Here is an 18,669-nt window from a genome sequence, read left to right on the forward strand (position 1 = left end):
CCGTTATACCACAGCTATATTTTCATAAGTCTCTAAATATTTCTGGCTTCAACTTTACCCAAAAGATTTAAGTGATCCTGGCAGAGAGGTGAAAGTCTTTGATGAGCATCTGAGACCCTTGTTAAACAAATTGTAAACTATCTTTAGCACCAAGGAGGTGAGATGGGGGGACAGGAGGAGGGGGCACACAGGGAGGAGGGGAGCAAGTGAGCTAATAGCTCCATAACGCTGTTTTTAATTTTAGGACAAGTTCTCATTTGCGCAAGTGATGACAGGACGTGTTCCCAGCTGCGAGAGTACCTCACTGTCGGAGCAGAGGTCTTCTTGTTGAGACTCTATAGAAAAACCTTTGAGAAGGACAGCAAAGCCGAAGATGTATGGATGAGGTTAAGGAAGGAAGATGACTCAAAGAGAATCATGAAATCCAACAAGAGGCCCAAAGACCTCCAAGACAAAGACAGGCCTCCTGCCAAAGAGAAGGCCCTGAGAAAGAAGAAACCAAGGATGACTTTAACTCAGATGGTAGGAAGAGCTGAAGCACTAGAGGGGGAGGCGGGTGCTGAGGAGGGCAGCCCAGGAGAGCTGACGAGTAGCCCAGAGAGCTGCACAGAAGACATTAAGCACGAGGAGTTTGATGTGAATGTGTCCTCCGATGCAGCCTACGGAATCCTGAAAGACCCCCTCACCATCATCCACCCGCTCCTGGGCTGCAGTGATCCCTACGCTCTGACACGCGTGCTCCACGAGGTGGAGCCGAGATACGTGGTCTTGTATGACGCAGAGCTGACCTTCGTGCGTCAGCTTGAAATTTACAGGGCGACTCGGCCCGGGAAGCCTCTCAGGCAAGTTGTAGGGAAGGTGAACTCTCACCTTACAGGCTTCAGCTTCACAGTTCTGTAGGATTTAGCACAGATAGACCAGTTGCACACGGGCTTTCTGATCTTTAGCGCTGCCTTGTTGGGATGTTGGCTGAGTGTATGAAACGTTTGACTATTCAGACCAGTCTGGGAAGTACACCTGAGAAGGAGGCCGAATGCTGCAGTGAAACTGGGAATCTGGGGGAGTGCCTCCCTTCTTGTTAACCTTCTCTCCTGCTGTTCAGTGCCATATTCTTAATGCATCATTGTAGCCTATAGGGTGCCGTCTCTGAATAAGCCTAGGAAATTTACAATATCCTAACTTCTCCCACATGTTAATGTAATTATGACTCAGCGAAATCATTTCATAATTCAAAAATGTCTTTCATTTAAATCTGAAGAAGTGACTCTTAAGTTACAGCCACATAAAACTGAAGTATTTGGGGAGTTATTGTACCAAGTTTTCTTGAGTTTCAAGAGCTATCATGAGAAATCTACAGAAATATCAGATGAGAAAATGGTGCCTCCCCAAGAATATAGTGTTCTGGCTCTCCAATTATCTGAGGGAAATAAACAGCAAAATTAATATCCTGAACTCAGCCTGAACCAAAAGCAGAGCCAAAAGAAACCTTTCCAGCCAGTTTAACGAAGGCAACCCTTCCAAGTAGAGATGAATGGAGGAGGTGGGTCAGAAATAACGCAGGATGAAGAGAGAGATTAGATGAAGCTGGTAAAGTAATTACAGGCTGATAAATTTTTCATACTTTGCCATTGATCAGTACTGTGAATAGCTTGTGTGCACCCAAGTTCTCTGCTGCCTGATAATAGAATACTCTTGTGTGATGCTTAGAAACAAAATGTCAGAAATGGAAGGGGCTTCGGAGCTCAACCACTCAGTCCAACAGTGAGAAACTGAGGCTCAGAGGTGGTGAATGACTTGCCCGTGGCCACTTGATATATTCGTGGCAGAGCTGGGGTTCTCTGGACTCATTGGCCAGTGGCCTTTTCCATGTTCACCCTTTAAAAAAATGCAATCTAGGAAGATGAAGGTCAAAAGAAAAATGGAGGGTTAAAAAGGAAAAATATCTCTGATGGAAGGTGAAGAAAAGGTGCTTCATTCAGCTTCTTAGTGACAAACAAGAGAAAGCTGGCCTTTTCTAAGAGAAAAGAATATGTCAAATTATTTCTTGAGGCACTTGATATAATCCATATGTCCTCAGTGTCCTTGTGTTTATATAAAATGTGTGATGGCTTGGTTCTGTTAAGACATGAATAAAAAGGAACTGAGAACTTACTTGTGAAGATAAAGGTCATATAGATTTCATTTGTTTACTTTTCACTAACATGAACTTTCGTAAGCTGGCTTTTACAACTGCTCTCCAACTTTTTAAACGATTGTTTGGCAGGGGTGCAAAGAAAAAATTGAAAAAAGAGAAGCCGCTAAGATTGTGTTTTCTGATTTGTTTATAGTTATGAGGAAAGAATTATTCTATCCCTCTTTGTTATATTTCAGTGTTTACCTAAACTCCATTCCTCCTTTTGGTGAAAGAAGAAAGGAAAAAAAAAGCCCATGTGGTAATGAGACCTTTAACAGGTGGGGTTTAGGCTGCTTGATTTTAGCAAGTGTGTGATTAATGGAACCTTTTCTTCTCCATCAAATATTTATTATTTGAACACTCTGAGTTGCTGATTTCACACTTTTCCTTCCAGGGATTAAAAATTATGTGTTTGCAGCCTAAAAGAGATCTGTCTTAACTTGCAGGGTTTACTTTCTTATATACGGAGGTTCAACGGAGGAACAGCGCTATCTCACTGCTTTGCGGAAAGAAAAGGAAGCTTTTGAAAAGCTCATAAGGTAAATACACAGGAGATCAGTATGAAGGAACCAAAGGCCTTTGAAGATCCAGAGGCTCCTGTGGATCTAGGTGGGGGAATATCTACTAGCCCTTAGGTGCTAGGGAGAGTCACGTCAGGATACACCCGTGGTCTGATAACCCCCCAGGGTTTACATGGTTCAGCACCCATTTCTTTTTTCCCTGCCTCTCCACCATCCGCATTTGCTTTTCAGGGGTTTGATGGACTATTAGAAATGTGAAGAAAACTGCTTTTCTGTTTGTAAAGAAATAAAACCTAAAGCACCAGCAATAGAATTCTCCCCCTCCCCCATGTCCAGGATTTCTCCATTACCTTGGAATCATTATTTTTTTCCCCTTGTGAAATCTCCATTGTCTTGGGTGGGTGACTGCTTTACTCTTTACCCCAAAATACTTTTATGACCTGGTCAGTTCATATCAGTAGAATCACTCTGAGAAAACATTTTTATAAAAGTGTGACATTTGTATGAACAGATGTGTGTTTTTTGAGAATGAGTATCCTTTAATGTTCCAGATCCAGATAGAAAAAACTTCTAGTTTAATAGAAGGAAAATGTTCCTAAGTGAGATATTGGCAAACTGCATGCCTGCCTCTTACCTGTAGGCATCTGAGAAAGCTGATAACATCCCCCGAGGAATGTTGTCAAGGAGATGGCAGCTTGGTGAGAGAAGATGGGTCAGGTGGTCTCTCGGGGGCCCCAGGAGCCAAGGCAGGGGCTGGACAGGGAATCCTTGAGCTGAGATAGAGAAGAGGCCAGATGAGAGGAGACCGTGGCCTAGCCTGGCTGGGACCGAGCCAGACCAGTCTTAAAAGCCTCAGACGCTGGCAAGATGGCAGTGACAATGAGAGGGCAGAAGTCACTTTTAGTGGCAGTTATCCAGCCAGGACCTCGACACAGTTTCAAAATGGACAGCCATTCTCCAGCACTGGCTGTGGGCTTTCAGTATATGCCTAAAGTAAGTAGATACCCCAGTGCATCCAGGAATGGTTTCCAGACACAGGAGCACTTCCTGAATCAGTGCCTCTGAGTCCCTGTAAAGACACTCAGCACAGTATGGGGGCAGCACCTTGTGCTGTCCTTCCCTCCCCTTCCTCTCCTCTGTGATTGTGGCATGCCTTAGGCAAGGATTCTTATAGCTATCGATCCACAGTTATGGGGCAGTCCTTTCAGCCTGTGAAAATGTATTTTCTTTTTATAGTTTTTATTGAAGTATGGTTGATTTGTAATTTGTGTTAATTTCCACTGTACACCAAAGTGATTCAGTTACCCACATATAACTCCCATTCCTTCCCTCTCCCAGCCCCTCTCCACCTTGGGAATTCTTTTCTCTATGTCTGTGAATCTGTTTCATTGTTGTTCAGTTTTTCAGTTGTGTCTGACTCTTTGCAACACCATGGACTGCAGCACGCCAGGCTTCCCTGTCCTTCACCATCTCCCAGAGTTTGCTCAAACTCACGTCCATTGAATCGCCGATGTCATCCAACCATCTCAAACTTGGTTTCCCCCTTCTCCTGCCCTCAATTTTTCCCAGCATCAGGGTCTTTTCCAATGAGTTGGCTCTTTGCATCAGATGGCCAAAGTATTGGAGCTTCAGCATTAGTCCTTCCAGTGAATATGCAGGGTTGATTTCCTTTTGGATTGACTGGTTGGATCTCCTTGTGGTCCAGAGGACTCAAGAGTCTTCTCTAGCATCACAGTTGAAAGCATCAATTCTTTGGTGCTTAACTTGTTTTAAGGTCCACTCAACATCTGTACATGCCTACTGTTCCCCTTCTGTTGGCCATGAAGTGATGGGACTGGATGCCAAGATCTTCTTTTCTTTGAATATTTAGTCTTAAGCAAGCTTTTTTCCTCTTCTCTTTCACCTTCATCAAGAGGCTCTTTAGTTCCTCTTCACTTTCTGCCATTAGGGTGGTATCTTCTGCATATCTGAGGTGGTTCATATTTCTCCTAGCAGTCTTGATTCCAGCTTGTGATTCATCCAGCCTAGCATTTTGCATGATGCACTCTGCATAGAAGTTAAATAAGCATTTAAATTAAATGAACAACTCCTTTCCCAATTTTGAACCTGTCCATTGTTCCATGTCCAGTTCTAACTATTGCTTCTTGACCTGCATACAGGTTTCTCAAGAGGCAGGTCAGGTGGTCTTGTATTCCCATCTCTTGAAGAATTTTCCACAGTTTGCTATGATGCACACAGTCAAAGGCTTTAACATAGTCAGTGAAGCAGATGTTTTTCTAGAATTCTCTTGCTTTTTCTGTGATCCAATCAGTGTTGGCAATTTGATCTCTGGTTCCTCTGCCTTTTCTAAATCCAGCTTGTACATCTGGAATTTCTCAGTTCACATACTGTTGAAGCCTAGCTTGAAGGATTTTAAACATTACCTTGCTAGCGTGTGAAATGAGCACAATTGTATGGTAGCTTGAACATTCTTTGGCATTGCCCTTCTTTGCAATTGAAATGAAAACTGACTTTTTCCTGTCTGGTGTTTTGTGGATATGTATTTTCTATTAATGTGTTCTGGAGGATAGTTTGTGGGCTTCCCTGGTGGCTCAGATAGACGGCAAAGAATCTGCCTGTAGTGAGGGAGACCTGGATTTGATCTCTGTGTTTGAAAGATTCCCTGGTGAAGAGAATGGCTACCCACTCCAGGATTCTTGCCTGAAGAATTCCATGGACAGAAAAGCCTGGTGAGCTATAATCCATGGAGGATATTTTATATGTGTGTATACATGCTTTTTGAAAAAAAAATCCCAAAAAGTGTTATAACCATGTCTGTTATACAGACTTGCTCTTCCTGTTCAGAACATTTAGCTTCTCTCTCTGTCTCCTAGACCTTCATCTCCTAAGACTTAGTCAACAGATGTTTCTTGAGCATCTATTATAAGCCAACTCCTGTGCTTACATTGAAGTGCTAGACTTACAGTGGTGCAGAAAAAAAGCTCAGTTCTGTCTTCTAGAGCTTATCCCCTAGTGTAAAAGACAAACATTGAATGGTTATGCACAGTCTAATAAACACTTGCAGGCTGTAGCCTGCAGAGGTGAAAAAAATGGTATTGAATGATAGTTTGTCGGGGGGGCGGGGGGCGCTGCGTCAGGGGCAGCATCTCTGAAGGGGTGACCTTTAAGCTGACCTAGGGAGCGTGTGTGGTGGTTGCTAAGTAGACAGAAGTGGGCCGAGGGTTGTGTTGTTCAAGAGTGTGTGTGAAAGCTCAGAGGTGCAGGAGGCCTGTTAAAGATTCAGAGCTTGACTCTGAAGGCCGTAAGACAGCACTGCAGAGTTCTAAGTAGGAGAGTGACGTAGTGTGTTTTCAGAGGCTCTCTCTGGCACCAAACTCAGAATGGATGGAGTAGGGAAGTAGTCAGGAAGCTATTGCGGTTGTCCGATAAGAACCAGTGGCAGCTAAGATTAGGCTGATGGAGAGGAGAGATTTAAGCGATATTGAGGAAATAGAGTCAAAGAATTGGTGCCACTGGATGTGGGCCAGTAACCTCCTGATTGGCTCCTTCACTCTTTTTAAAATATCCTTTGCCTCAGGCTTCTCTGATTAAAGTGACTGTCTCTAGATTACATTGAGCACATGGAACTAAAATATTCAGACGAGGTTGTTGGTGTTTACGTTGAGGGTCCCTAAAGACCACCCTTAGGCTCAGTGAGTCACCAGAAGGACCCACAGGAGTCAGATAAACTGGGATGCTCCCCATTGTGGCTAATTACAGAGAACGGACACAGAGTAAAATCAGCAGAGAGAAAGAACACACGGAGCCAGGAGAAATCCAGCATGAGCTTCCAAGTGTCCTCTTCCAGTGAGGTCCCAGGGAAGCGCATAATTCTGGCATCCGTGTGTGAGAGCACACGCTCAGCATTATCCTCAGGGAAGGTTACCCAAGACTTGGGGTCCAGCGTTTTTACTGGGAGTCAGTCATACAGATGCGGTACTCAAGGGACAGACTCCAGCTCCCTGGAGATGAAACGTATTCACCATAAATCACACTGGGGCCAGCTGTGTGACCCTCTTATCAGGCGCAGTAGTCCACAGACTCAGAGCTCAGCTCCCAGAAGCTGGCCAGGGGTTTCCAGGAATCAAGCTGAGGAGACAAGCCTTTCTTGGGAATGTGCAGGGTTTGAGCATCCCAGGCCTGCTCTCTGAACCCTTTCCTGCCCAGAGCTGTAGCCCAGGGTGCTTGTAGCATCTGAGTAGGTGAGTTGTATGCTCCAGGCCTCCTTCCCACAGCTGTGTCTTCTCCAGCTCATCAGAACGTAGCCTAGAAAAGAGTGCCGTTAGTGGACTGTAGCCAGGTGTTGGGGACTTGCATGCATTTCCCAGCTTATACGAGGGACTCTACACTCAAAGGGCTCAGTGACAAGGCTCAGATCAGCCTGGTCTTGACTGGAAATGTCCCTCAGCAGAACCCAGGATGTAGGCTTTCTCCTACATTTCAATTTCTAGAGCAATTTCCATACCGGATTTCGGTGTAACTTTATCTATATGGCCTGGCCTAATTTTCTAACTTTCTCACTGGTGACTGTCGTGTATTATGTTAGGTCTTTCCATATCACACAGATAGTAGAATCTTAAGATATTTACTTTCCCAGAAAACTTGGGGAATTAGAGAAGTGTTTGTTTTGAAAAGCAAAATATATGTGAGGTGCATGGCTGAAAGAGCATCTGCACTGAGCCTGGACTTAGAGAAAAATGTAATGGGAGGCTGAGGAAATGCACTTCTGCCAGGACCTCCACAAGTGATTTTGTAAGAACAAAAGCAATGCTGCTGTTTAAAATAACCAGAGAGGAATGAATTAGGCAAGCTGGCAGTGAAAGGACTGTTTGGCTGGACTAGAGATCAGTAGATTACAGATGACAAGTAAAGAGAAAAAAGATTACATGTCTCAGTATTGATAATAAAATGTTCCCTGGGTCAAAAAATTAGTAATAACATTATGAGTAAACATAGTTTTGGAGAGGTCATCACTTTTCAAAGGGAAGGGTTAGATTATTTGAAATTTTACAGTTAAAAAAATATCACAAAATGGGTTAGAATGAGGACTTGAATAAATGCCCCATTTGAAGAGACTCCTCCAGTACCTCCTCCCTGTGTTATCACATTGTACAAGCTATAAAGATACCACTAGAGATGTTAGAGCAATATTAAGAAACCACAGTATTTCAGGTGGTTGTAGGAATTGTTCGGTTATTATTTTGTATCTGTCACAGACAGTAATTTGATTATGCCTAATGTTGTGAACAAGGGACTGAATATTTTTAAGTATGACAAATTTCTGTTAAACTAATTTGAGTTACTAGTTAGGAAGACTTAATATTTTCTCCACAACCCTGGTTTCATTCCAGGAGTATGTTGTTTTCTGAGATTTAATTTGCAGCTACAGCCTTTCATACTGAACTAGCTGTTTTGTTCAACAGTATTAACTGAAGCAGTTGCAGAACCATTTGAAAGAAATCTGGTTTTAGCATGCAAGTGCGTGTTTGGTCGTGTCAGTCTACTTGCGACCCTGCGGACCATGGCCCGCCAGGCTCCTCTGTCCGTGGAATTTTCCAGGCAAGAATACTGGAGTAGGTTGCCATTTCCTTCGCCAGCTCTTTTTAGCATAGTCATGGATAGTTAGGGGATGAGGTTACTACATTATAGGGCTTCCCAGGTGGCTCAGTGGTAAAGAATCAGCCTGCCAGTGCAGGAGACTCGAGAGACGCAGATTCAATCCCTGGGTCGGGAAGATCCCCTGGAGGAGGAAATGGCAACCCGCTCCAGTATTCTTGCCTGAAAAATCGCATGGGCAGAGGAGCTTGGTGGGCTACAGTCTATGAGGGCCACAGACTCAGACACAACTGAGTGACTGAGCACACACAGTTATAAAAGCTAATAAAAGCTAATATATGGTGCTTGTTATGTTCTGGGTACTACTCTGAGTGCCCTACATATATTACGTGATCTTTATAACAGTCTGTTGAGGTTCAGTTCAGTTCAGTCCTGAATCGCCCAGTCGTGTCCAACTTTTGCGACCCCATGAACTGCAGCACACCAGGCCTCCCTGTCCATCACCAACTCCCGGAGTCCACCCGAACCCAATGTCCATTGAGTCGGTGATACCATCCAACCATCTCATCCTGTCGTCCCCTTCTCCTCCTGCCCTCAGTCTTTCCCAGCATCAGAGTCTTTTCAAATGAGTCAGCTCTTCGCATGAGGTGGCCAAAGTATTGGAGTTTCAGCTTCAACATCAGTCCTTCCAATGAACACCCAGGACCAGTCTCCTTTAGGATGGACTGGTTGGATCTCCTTGCAGTCCAGGGGACTCTCAAGAGTCTTCTCCAACACCACAGTTCAGAAGCATTGATTCTTCGATGCTTAGCTTTCTTTATAGTCCAACTCTCACATCCATACATGACCACTGGGAAAACCATAGCCTTGACTAGACAAGGCTTGACTTGACTTGACGGACCTTTGTTGACAAAGTAATGTCTCTGCTTTTTAATATGCTGTCTAGGTTGGTCATAACTTTCCTTCCAAGGAGTAAGCATCTTTTAATTTCATGGCTGCAGTCACCATCTGCAGTGATTTTGGAGCCCAGAAAAATAAAGTCATCCACTGTTTCCACTGTTTGCCCATCTATTTGCCATGAAGTGATGGGACCAGATGCCGTGATCTTAGTTTTCTGAATGTTGAGCTTGCCAACTTTTTCACTCTCCTCTTTCACTTTCATCAAGAGGCTCTTTATTTTTCTTCACTTTCTGCCATAAGGGTGGTGTCATCTGCATATCTGAGGTTATTGATATTTCTCCCGGCAATCTTGATTCTGGCTTGTGCTTCCTCCTAACCTGTTGAGGTTAGGTTTTAGTATTCTTCCCATTTTACACACAGAATTGAGGGACAGAGCCTTTAAAAAGCTCCCCTAAAGTTAACACAGCCAGTAAGTGGTTTCAAATCCACAACATGTGGATGCAGAGTCTGAGTTCTAACCCCATGTGCTCTACAGCCACACACAGGTAACAGATTGATTAGGAAAGGAGGCTGCCCCTGCCTGTGATGGCTTAGCCAGTAGGATAAGTAGAGATAAAGAGGGGGAAAAATCCCCCATGTTGATCCCAAATGTAAAAGAAATTTAAGAGCAGTGAGTTCTCTGGACAGTTCGCCATTTGTCCCCAGCTGGAGTCTGATGGGTGTGACAGGGCAGTACTGAGTGACTTTGGAGCTGTGATCACTGCAAAGAATTCTGCAGTAACCACCCTTGACACTGGTGTTGAGAATAATGGGCAAGAACAGAACTGGAACAATTGGCCTTTGCAATCTGTTCATAAAGTGTTACACAGATAACAACTTTGCTTTTGTATATTATTTCAAATAGTATAGAACTTATAAACTTGAGTTTCTGTTCACCCATGGTACCTCTTTATGGTACCGTGCCCTGAGACATTGTGTATCCAGAGTGGCTGAGGAGTTGCTCCATCTGATCTTATCTTCTTTGGTTGGAAAACCCCTGGGTATGAGCCCTTTTTGGAATCACTAGTTGCTAATGATTCCTCTTGTCTCACCTTCCGCAGACTCTTATTGTAGGCAGTCAGTTCCACAGTTGTGTTTCATGTTGCTGTATTTCCTCAACTCAGTTGCAAGCCCAGCCAGGGCAGAGACGCAGTCTTACACATCTTTTCTGTCGACCTGGCACAAAAGGACACACAGCTCACTGTTTCCTGAGCTGATCCTACCATCATCTTACTGGTTTTGAAAAATCAGATGATGGCAAGCCTGGCTTAGTCTTCTGTGGTTACTGAGGGTCCTGTCATGATTCTGGTTCCTGATTACAAATCTGAGTTAGGACTCTAGAGGCTTGTCAGTCTACCAGCTTAAGGTGCTAAGCTTTCTTGAAGACAGAAATTATTGGGTAACCACATTTGTATCTAAAGTACCTCGCATAGTATGTGGGAGCCTGCCCTAAATATTTTAAATGAACAGCTGAGTTAGTGCCTCAGTACTGCTGTACTGCATAACCGGAGATGTCGATTTTTTTGTTTAAATCTCTGTTGGAAATTTGCTTTCTTTTATTAATCATGATTTTCCTTTAAAACTGGAGAGTGTTTAATGGGCCTCCAACCTAGAGTTTTTCAAATCAAAGTTAGTTTGGCCGTTTATGTTTTCATGTCTTTAATCATTGGTCTTTAATTATCTTATGATTTCTCTGAAAATATTGGAATATAAATTACTTGAATTCTTTTCAGTGCTCAGTAACACATTTAGCACATTTGTATAAAAAGCCTCAGTAACCTCTTTGTGGCAGTCTCCACATGCTTTTTTCATGACTCAAAGTGTTTGGAGGACATACAGAATAGCAAATAAGTAAGCTTTTTTCTTTTTTAACTCCAGAGGATGAGCAGAAGTACCCAACCAAGAAACTCTTTCTGCTTCCACGCCCCATTGCTTGTCTCTGCATATTTCCTTCTGATGTGTCCTGGGTTCTCTTTTAGCACTACAGTTCTGTAGATCATTTTCTGTTATAATTTACCAAAGATTAAAATCAGGAATTTTGAAATTCAGAAAGGTTGAAGATGTGTTCCTCCCACCCCCAGGGAAAAGGCCAGCATGGTCATCCCTGAAGAAAGAGAAGGCAGAGACGAAACGAACCTTGACCTTGTGAGAGGCTGCGTGTCTGCCCGTGCTCCCACCGACACGCGCAAAGCCGGTGAGTCCCGCCCTCTGCCAGGCTCTCCTGCTGCCCGTGCTGGCGGCTGTGGGGCTCCAGAGTCTCTCTGCAGCTTGTTTTTTCTCAACAAGCTCTTCAGCGTGGGTGTCTGCTCTCATATCCCGGTCTCAACCCTGCCGTTCACTAACCACGTCTTTCCTGAATCTCAGGCTCCTCACCCATAAGATAAGAGGGGTTGTGTTCTAGGCACCAGCATTGGAAATAAGTTACATTCCAGCATTGGTTGAGATTCAGAATGTACTTTTGCCAAGAAGCTTTTGTGAATGGTGATTAGGTTCTCATGTTAATCCTAAGAGGCCAGTGTCCTCATAGATAAGACACGGTGCACTGTTCAGGGTGCATTCCCACCCCTTCCAGGGTTTGCTGATTGCTTCTTGGCACTTTTCTCGACCCCGGGTATGTGATACTCTCACTGCCCTGCAGCATCCAGGCAGTGGCCTTCCACCGAGACATGCTGGATGCCCCTTGCACTGTGGTCCAAGGATGACCATGTCCCTCCCACTGCCCAGATCCCCATTTCAGCAGCTGCCTTCAGCCAGGTGGTGTGGGAAAACAGTATGGCTGAGTCGCTTTCTCCTTTGGTGGGGTCAATGCAGTTAAAGCAGTATGTCTCAGAATTCACTGTACTTCAGAATAGCCTCTTATGCTTGTTAAAACTGTAGATTCTTGGACCCCACTCCATAGAAATTCTGATTCGATTGATCTGAAACGGGGTCAGCATCTGATGGAAGTGGTCCTTGGACCCTACTTTGGGAAGCACGGCCTCAGAGCATCTGTGTCTTTTGAAGAAGATTCTTAACTCAAACAGGTTGGGGACATTTCATGCAGGACAGCAAGACACCTGGCAATATAAAGGAAGATAGAGCCTGTGGGTACCACACGGAAAGCTATTCACAGAAATCTGCCCTCTGAGTTCAGTCTTCTCAGCACTCCTATTAGCTTCCGTTTTGCTACTGTAACAAATTGCCACAAACTTTAGGGTCTTGAGAGAACATGCAGTCATTATCTAACAGTTATTATACAATCGAAAGTCCAAATGGGTTTCACTGAGTTAAAAAGGTGTTTGCAGGGCTGCGCTCCCTCTGGAGGCTCTGGGAGAGAATCCCTTCCTCTTCCAGGTCATCCAGGGCTGCCTGCTCCCTCGCTTATCGCTCCTTCCTCCGCCTTCAACACCAGCAGCTCTGCCTCTGAGCTTCCTGCTTTCCTCCTTTGCTTATAAGGGCCCTTGGACCTGTCTCAATAATCCAGAAGAATCTCCCAGTCTTGAGGCCTCTAATTTAATCACATTTCCAGAGTCCCCTCTGCTGTGTAAAGTAACATATTTGCAGCTTCCAGGGGTTAGGACAGAGACATCTTCGGGGGGCGGGGGGCTGAGGGGAGGGGGACATTATTCTACCTACAGAAGCCGTCATGTAGTCCTTCAGCCAGCAGCGTTGGCATCACCTGGGAGCTTGTTAGCAGTGCAGGCTCTTGGACTCTCTTCCACACTTACAGAATGCAGTAGGTGTTGTCACTCCATTCCAGGCGATTCATATGCACGTTAGTGGGAGAAGCTCTGTGCTCCTGTTTCTCCCAGCTTCCGTTTTTCTGTCTCTGGACTCATTGATACAAGCACAAAAAGCTTCAGAACTTTTCACAGCAGCTCACATGGCAGTTCATTGAGAGGACGTTACTGAGCATCTCCGGCATGCGAGGCTCTGTGCTAGGAATTGGGGTGACAGTGATCAGTAAAGAGTGGTCAGTGCAGCAGCGAGGGACCAGGAGGAGCCCCAGAGGGAAGCCGATGGTGAGTGTTGGTGCCTGTGAACTCTGTGTAAGGAAGTATTTGCCAAGAGACCCCAATTTCCTAGTAGCTCTATTTAGTTTAAGGGAAATTGCCTTCAACTGTAAATAAACCTTTTTGAAAATACGGGAAAATGTGGAATAACGTAATATTGTGTAACCAGGCGTGGGAGATTAATAGCAGGAACACAGACATCTGACTTTAATTGTGATCTTCCATCTTTGAGAGTTACTCCTCAGCAACATTTCTTAAAATGCTTCTTTTTCTTCCCAGGCGGCCAAGAGCAGAACAGTACCCAGCAGAGCATCGTTGTGGACATGCGGGAGTTTCGAAGTGAGCTCCCCTCCCTGATCCACCGCCGGGGCATCGACATTGAGCCAGTGACTCTGGAGGTCGGAGACTACATCCTGACTCCGGAAATGTGCGTGGAGCGCAAGAGCATCAGTGATCTGATTGGCTCTTTGAACAACGGCCGCCTCTACAGCCAGTGCATCTCCATGTCCCGCTACTACAAGCGGCCGGTGCTTCTGATCGAGTTCGACCCCACTAAGCCTTTCTCTCTCATGTCCCGCGGCGCCTTCTATCAGGAGATCTCCGGCAACGATGTCAGCTCCAAGCTCACCCTCCTCACGCTGCACTTCCCCCGGCTCCGGATCCTCTGGAGCCCCTCCCCGCACGCCACCGCCGAGCTGTTTGAGGAGCTGAAGCAGAACAAGCCGCAGCCAGACGCCACCACCGCCATGGCTGTGACCGCCGATTCCGAGACTCTCCCCGAGGCAGAGAAGTATAACCCAGGTCCCCAGGACTTCTTGTTAAAAATGCCAGGGATAAACGCCAAGAACTGCCACTCGTTGATGAACCACGTCAAGAACATCGCGGAATTAGCAAGCCTGTCCTTCGACAAGCTGGCGAGCATGCTGGGGAACACGGCCAGTGCGCGGCAGCTCTATGACTTCATTCACACTTCCTATGCAGAGGTCCTGTCCAGAGGGAAGATGAAAAAATGAGCAGTGCTGCCTGTTTTCTTACCCCCTGACTGTGCTTCTGAGCTGCTCTTGGCCTGCCCTCACAGATCTTTATTATTAGCCCAGTAGCTCATTCTCTTGGGATTCCCAGGGGGTCAGTGGTAAAGAACCTGCCTGTCAGTGCAGGGGACGCAGGTTCCATCCCTGGGTTGGGAAGATTCCCTGGAGAAGGAAATGGCACTCCACTCCAGTATTCATGCCCGGGAAATCCCATGGACAGAGGAGCCTGGTGAGCTACAGTCCATGGGGTCACAAAAGAGTCAGACACGGCTCAGCGACCAAACAACAAAGCTCATTCTCTTCAATCTTTGAACAGTCGTGCTGTTTCCTGGGTCAGGGAAACAGCAGAGGCCAAGGCTGGGCTCTGAGCTTTGTGTTTAGGCATCATTTTCACTCTGCACCATCCGTGCCAGGTCTAGTACTTTCCATCTTTACATGAGGTGTTGTCAGGATCAGGGAAGGTGTCTGCAGGCGTTGATAGAAGGCTGTTTATGAAACAAGCAGAAACTTCAGTTTCCTCTCGAGACTAATAAAATGCACAGTTGCATTCTTACCCTCTGTCTGAGAGGGACCTCTGGGACTCTGAGAAGGGAGCATCTCTGCCCCTCCTCACCAGTGCTCTCCACGCTCTCCTCAGCTGCATGCTTCTCCTAGCTGCCTGCCTCGAGGATAAGCTCACGGGACTTGCTACTGCTAATCGAAGAAAGACCGCCACCTCTAGAACAGGCCAGTTGGTGTTCTGACCGCCTGAAGACGTAGCATGTACCATAACCATACCTGGTTTGTTCAAAACCAGTATTTTTAAAACATAGAATGAATTACCTATTTACAGAACTGGATTGTCTAGAAGGAGCCCTAAAAATTCTGTTTCTAAAGATCTTTAACCTCCTGAGTCCAGCGATCTCTAAGACCAAATGGCTACTCCAGGAGTCTGTTAGATGCCCTCCTTCCCAGTGTCTCCTCACCTGCCTGGGACCCCCCCAGCACAGGTCCTCTCCCAGGCCCCTGCCCCCCACTTTCCTGGGCCAGACTGGCCTCCTGCGTCTCTATGTGAGGACTGGATGCAAGCAAAGGAGGGACCCACAGTTTTTAAGATTCAATTTTCCTTCCTTGATTTGAACTACAAGTGTTGCAAGGAAATGGAAGATCAATGCATAGAGTGTATAAAAATCTTAAAGAAATAGATATTTTAAAAATCCATGAGGAAAACAATCTCATTCCAAACCTTCTTGTGATTGACTTTACTTAGCTTCTTACAGAAGTATACATACAGGACTTTCACAGCATCTTTGTGCAGTTTTTAAACTTTGATATTGAACCATTATTAACTTAGATATTATTCACATACTTAGTGAGGAGTCGATCTTCTACCTCAAGAGCTGCTGTTCAAGAGCATAAGTTCACTGGCCGCATCACATAGCGTCATGTTCTGTCAGCATCAGCTGTGTGTTTGTTTGTCACAGTGTCTGAACTCGGAGTAGACAGGGGACTGTGCGGCATGAAATGGTCTTCATCTTTACCACAGTCTTTCAGGTGCCATCGCTCAGACGAATCTGTTGTCTTGACATCTTGGTTTCTTGGTATGTTGACATAAGTTAAAGTGTGTGGATTTTGAACTCTTTGCGAGGGTACCACAAGAATGAATGAAGGGGTACCGAATTGTTACCATCAGACTCTGTAGAGTGACTTGGAGAAGAGAGAAGAGGACAAGAAACAGAGATTAGTTTATGGTAGAATAAAGATTTGGGATACTCTGTCCCAGGGTTAAAAATACACCCTTGAGAATAGAAAACAAAATGTCAGGCACATATGTTAACTCTCACTTTCCTCTGCATTTCTTTCTTTAAGCACTCAGTCATAGTCATGCATTTTAAGTACATTAAAATAGATACCACCTCAGATAGGGATGGTTATCATCATTTTTCTTCACTCCATCCTAGCACTTCTGCTTGAGAAATGTAATTTCTATTTTTTACCCCAAGTATAATTCCACCTGCCTTTTATTGTTCTTTCATTACATAAAAGGAAAACCCCAACAGCACATTTTTTGAGAAGGGTTTCACTCCAAGTTTTCAAAAATAAGCTCTCTTAAAGCTACTGTTTTAAAATAGTCCTCGTTACCTGCTACAACATAGAAGATGGTTGTATTTAGTTGGTTGTATTTACAGAGCCGACATCCTCTGGCTCCCAAAGACTTACTTGATGTTGTACCTACTAGGAGGAGGGTATGGCATCCCATTCCAGTATTCTTGACTGGAGAATCCCGTGGAAAGAGGAGCCTGGCGAGCTGCTGTCCGTAGGGTTGCACAGAGTTGGATGTAACTGCAGCGATTTAGCATGCACAATGCATATACCTACTGGACATCTTAAGAGGGGGCACCGGCTCCGATGTGTTCAAATTATGAATGATAGTTTCTCATGAACTCTAAAATGGTCATTATAATTGAAACGCTCTTATTGCCACTTCCTCTTCCAACTAAATAAATATATCTTAGTGTCTCCAGTTCTGAAAACCCTTCAATATAACCATCACGTATTTACTTTACATCAACTTCTTTTACAAATTTTTGTAGCCTAAGAATCTGGCAAAGAACTAGAAATGCATGCAGTTGAAAAATCTTTATCACTTTGTTTTCTAGCAGCATTTTATTAGCTTTGCCCTTTTTTTTCCAAAATCACAAATATCCAATTATGAACTTATGCTTAGCTTTTTTAAAACCTTTTTTTAAGAACTCAAGACCAGCATTATTCTAGTTTACAAGTTTTTTGCACAAAACTTTCAGTACATGAAATATTGTGAGAAATGGTTTTCAGTTTTGTTTAAACCACAGTGCCTCTCGATACTTTCTCAAAATTATATATAAGAAATCATTTTTAATAGTGGCCATAAATAATATCCTTTTGGCAATCAGTTAGTGTTTCTTTAATCTGAGGCTTAGTATATCTATGTCTGCGTATGTTTGGGTACATCCAGATTGTAGTTTCCCAGCTCATGAGAGGACTGAAAATAATTATCTCATTTATCAACCCTCTGAGACGCAGAAGGTTAAGACTAGGTTTGGTCATGTTGAGAAAACAGAGTATGGAGTTAATAAATGGCCTCCAGCAGGAAAACCTACACTGAAGTGAATGGGGTGGTGGAGGGGGGGAGACAGGCATTATTAGTCTTTGCTTTTGTTTTTCAAGCATAATTTGATTTTCTTCTGGCTCAGAAAACTTCTTTAGGGAAATTCCCTTCTCTTTTGTGTTCAGTTGAACCTAGGAATGTCCCCTTAAGAACCAACATTTTAGGAAAATTCTTTTCTCAGTCTTGAGCCTATTAAAATTTACCCAGACTTCAACATGAGTTGTCACTTTTCTTCATTATTTTGCTTTCTATTTTGGTTTATAGCTATTTCCTGTCTGATTCTGAGCTTCAGTACTTAATCTGCCATCTTTATCCATAGGTTTTTAGTGGCCTACACCAGTGTGTGTTTGTTTTGGGTTTTTTTTTTGATTCAAGGTTATGTAAGCCAAAATTGGGATGGGAGGTATACCTAACCATTTATATCAATTTGTGACAGAGTTGTTTGTGTATGTTTTAATAAAATGTGTATTTATTCAGTATTTTCCTCAACATTCTGTGGGCAAAATAAAAGTAACCAAGTGGAGTGACGGAAAGGAATACATTCCCAGTACATGATAGTTACCAATGTGTTGGTACATTTAATTTAAACTTATAGAGAATATTTAATTAGTTTTTCATACAGAGTAAGTGATTAAAGCTGAAATGCGCTTTGAACCACTGCTTTGGCATGTGACTTGCTTGGTTAGCCCACTTTCTAAGGCTCCAGTGTATTTTTCTTCTGGTTATTTTCCTTTGCTGCTTTTCATTTTGTAGCATGTGTCCTTAGGAGGAGGAAAAAATGATCCTTCTGAAAATACTCGTTTGTTGACAATTCAATGAATGTGTTGTAAGCACAGTGCCTAAGACACCTCAACTCAACAAAGATTAATTCTTGCCACCCGTGACTCATACATTTTTGTCCCTTTAACATCAAAGCTGAAAGAAGTAAATTATTCTTTTGAAACAAGAATTTATTGTAACCTCTTAAATAAGTTATTAGTTTACTAATTTGCTCATTTGGATGATTTAATTATTTTGAGCTTCCATGGTGGCTCAGATGGTAAATAATCCACTTGCCAATGCAGGAGACCTGGGTTTGATCCCTGGGTGGAAAAGATCCCCTAGAGAAGGGAATGGCCACCCACTCCAGTATTCTTGCCTGGAAAAATCCCATGGACAGAGGAGCCTGGTGGGCTTCAGTCCATAGGGTTGCAAAGAGTTGGACATGACTGAGAGACTAACGGTTATTTTGCTTCTGCCTTAAAATGTAGAACCTAAACCCTCTTTAATGTTTTAGTGTCAATTTATTTTC

General features: G+C 44.0%; 1 protein-coding gene across 2 annotated transcripts in view; it reads left to right on the plus strand.

The window, feature by feature from the left end:
* Positions 1-17,857, plus strand: part of ERCC4 (ERCC excision repair 4, endonuclease catalytic subunit) — a 40,946-nt gene extending 23,089 nt beyond the window's left edge. For both annotated transcript variants that reach the window (XM_027961116.3, XM_042240508.2), the window contains 4 exons: positions 245-842; positions 2,620-2,712; positions 11,310-11,422; positions 13,500-17,857. In XM_027961116.3, the coding sequence (XP_027816917.1) occupies positions 245-842; positions 2,620-2,712; positions 11,310-11,422; positions 13,500-14,233 (1,538 nt within the window). In that variant the 3' untranslated portion in view covers positions 14,234-17,857. The remainder of the gene's footprint in view (positions 1-244; positions 843-2,619; positions 2,713-11,309; positions 11,423-13,499) is intronic.
* The last annotated feature ends 812 nt before the right edge of the window (positions 17,858-18,669 follow it).

This window comes from Ovis aries, chromosome 24 (genome assembly GCF_016772045.2).
Source record: "Ovis aries strain OAR_USU_Benz2616 breed Rambouillet chromosome 24, ARS-UI_Ramb_v3.0, whole genome shotgun sequence".
NCBI lineage: Eukaryota > Metazoa > Chordata > Mammalia > Artiodactyla > Bovidae > Ovis > Ovis aries.